This window comes from Penaeus vannamei, chromosome 7 (genome assembly GCF_042767895.1).
Source record: "Penaeus vannamei isolate JL-2024 chromosome 7, ASM4276789v1, whole genome shotgun sequence".
Classification (NCBI taxonomy): Eukaryota; Metazoa; Arthropoda; class Malacostraca; order Decapoda; family Penaeidae; genus Penaeus; species Penaeus vannamei.
The window spans coordinates 42,440,467-42,442,966 of NC_091555.1; the positions used below are offsets into that span (position 1 = coordinate 42,440,467).

Sequence of the window (2,500 nt, forward strand, 5' to 3'; positions counted from 1 at the left end):
CGCTTCTAAACTGGCAGTAAGTAAGCATGTGGGTCTACACCAGGTCATCATCACTACTAGCTACTGTCTGGGGCGGGGCGGCAGGACCTCACCACCCCGCCGCACTCACGCCTGGTCCGTGGGCACCTCGTGTGGATGCGGCTGCGGGGCCTGCTGGAGGTGCTGTGGGAGGGCAGCCGCGGGTGGAGGCTGCGACGGCGGCTGCGGCATCATGTCCACCAGCACCAGCCCCTTGTCTTGGCTCACCCACGCCTGCGGCTGCGGCTGTTGTTGTTGTTGTTGTTGTTGTTGTGATTGCTGTGGTGTTTGAGGCTGTTGTTGGTGGTGGTGTTGTGGTTGCTGTTGGTGTGGCTGGTGGTGGTGGGCGTGCGGGGGCGGCGGGCGAGGGCGGCGGCGGGCGGAATGCGCCACGGAGCGGTGCGTTATGAGGCAGTTGCGGTTCTTGCAGACCTTGCCGCAGATGTCACACGTCACGGTCGCGCCCGGCTGCAGGTGTTGGTCGCGCAGGTGCCGCGTCATAGAACCGCGATTTGAGAAAGACTTGAAACAGAACATACACTGGTTGTCAGGGGGCGCCACCCCCGCCCCCCCTGCCTGCTGGTGCCCGGGCGGGGCCGGCCACGCGAACCCCCCGGGGAAGGCGGGGGCGGGGGCAGTGAGGTGGCCCTGGTTAGGGGCGGCGGGCAGGCCGAGGCGGGCCTCACATTCTGGGTCCTCGCGGCCTGCAACAGGAGAGACGCCCGTAAGTGAGGCCTGCGCCACCACCTGCTACACACACACTAACACTGGACTACAGGGCAAGGCTACTCCACTACCCCCGCCCCCTCCCCCCCAGGGTCCGCGCCCCCCCCGCGCCCCCCGCCCCGCACCCCGCGCCCCGTCACATGAACTGCTGGAAGGCCCGCTGCGCCTCGCCGCCCGCGGGGCTTCCGGCCTCGCCCTCGCCCATCGCCACTCCGCCCAGGGACGCGCTCGTCAGCGGCGGCGGCGGCGGCGAAGGGGCGCTGCGGCCGCCAGCCGCGACCCCGGGGGCGGAGGCCGCCAGCGCCGCGGGCGTGAGCGCGGAGGAGTGGTGGTGGAGCGACGAGTGGTGGGCGGCCAGCAGGAGCGCCGGGTGCGCCTCGTAGCGGATGTCGGCGGCCAGCAGGGGGCGGTGCAACATGCTCTTGTGCTTGATGAGCGCACCGCGGTTCTTGCACCACTTCCCGCACAGCTCGCACGGCAACGACCCGGGTTCCACGTGTTTGTCGCGCTCGTGCCGCTTGCGGCTCCCGACCGTGGAAAACACTTTGCCACAAAAGCCGCAGCTGCGGCAACACTCACATGTACAGTGACTCGGGTGCGGCTCCCAGCCCGCGCCGGTCTTGGGCTCTGCAAAAGAGAGAACAACTCTTACGCCCTCGCCTGCAGTGCTGGCCACGCCCGCCCACAGGCCAGCGGGGCATCGCCCACCCGCCCACCTACACACCACCACCACCACCAGCCTGCTCACCGCTCTAACCTCCACCACTACTGCTGTTCCTCCACCACCTGTGCGCCCTGTGCTCGCTCCTGCAAGGCCCGCCCTCCGCAGCCCTGCCCTGCCGTGCCCGGCCTTCCCGGTCCTCCTCGCCTCTCTTCTCCTTTCTCTCCCTCTTCCTCCTTCCCTCTGCACCTGCACCTTCTACTTCCTCAACCTTAAGCTGGCAATACTCCCATTCTTACTGAAGCGTTGCAACTATGCAGACCTCGCCTTGCGTCTATCAACAACGTTATGGGTGGACTGAGCTCGTCTGTGTGTGTGTGTGTGTGTGTGTGTGTGTGTGTGTGTGTGTGTGTGTGTGTGTGTGTGTGTGTGTGTGTGTGTGTGTGTGTGTGTGTGCGCGCGCGCGCGTGCGTGTGCAGCTGGGGATGCATATTCGTGTACGTGAAACTGAGCATGTGTGTGCATATGCATCTACAGGTGCATGTACATGTGCGTGTCGTGAAATGTACACACAGAATCCTCCATCACTCAAGAAAGGAGCATACGTTTGAAAGGACAGAACATGGCGCCCGCCCTGCACGGCCTCCATCCCAGACCACTAAAAAACCTCGACCCTCAACAAGCCGACAAGACCAGACTCCAGCACCTCGACGCGGCTGCGGCGGTACTCCTCTGCGGCTTCGAGTCCTTTGCCCTCTCGGAGTTTCTCTTGCGAGGAGCGACAGTAAAAACAGGAAAACGACAACAATCACCATTCCTTTCCAAACACATCGTTGCAACATGCGCGCAATGCAATGCAATACGGGGCGGAGTCACTTGTGCAGCGTCCAAGATGCAATGACCAACAACTGGAATTTCCACCAGCCTTTGACGACGTGCTTCCTCGCTGCGATTTCAAACGCGTCGCGATGCCAGGAAGAGAGAGAGAGGGGAGGAGAGAGAGAGGGGAGGAGAGAGAGAGAGGGGAGGAGAGAGAGAGGGGAGGAGAGGGGGTGGGGGAAGGGAGGGAGCAAAGGAGGAGGGAGGAAGATGATA

General features: G+C 64.0%; 2 protein-coding genes across 7 annotated transcripts in view; both read right to left on the bottom strand.

Annotated features, from left to right (window-relative positions):
• LOC113819795 (broad-complex core protein isoforms 1/2/3/4/5) overlaps positions 1-2,500 on the bottom strand; it is a 101,173-nt gene that overhangs the window by 12,740 nt on the left and 85,933 nt on the right. The window lies entirely within an intron of this gene.
• Positions 729-2,029, bottom strand: LOC113814758 (broad-complex core protein). The gene is made up of 3 exons (XM_070123896.1): positions 2,011-2,029; positions 1,502-1,699; positions 729-1,371 (listed from the first exon to the last, which is right to left on the bottom strand). Exons 1-3 carry the CDS (start codon positions 2,027-2,029, stop codon positions 881-883), a joined length of 708 nt encoding a protein of 235 aa, XP_069979997.1. The 3' UTR covers positions 729-880.

What these genes read in the sequence shown, in the direction of transcription:
- LOC113814758 (XM_070123896.1), bottom strand. An exon ending in GAACAGCAGTAGTGGTGGAG is followed by an intron (nt 1,372 to 1,501) that starts GTTAGAGCGGTG and finishes TCTCTTTTGCAG; the next exon opens with AGCCCAAGACCGGCGCGGGC.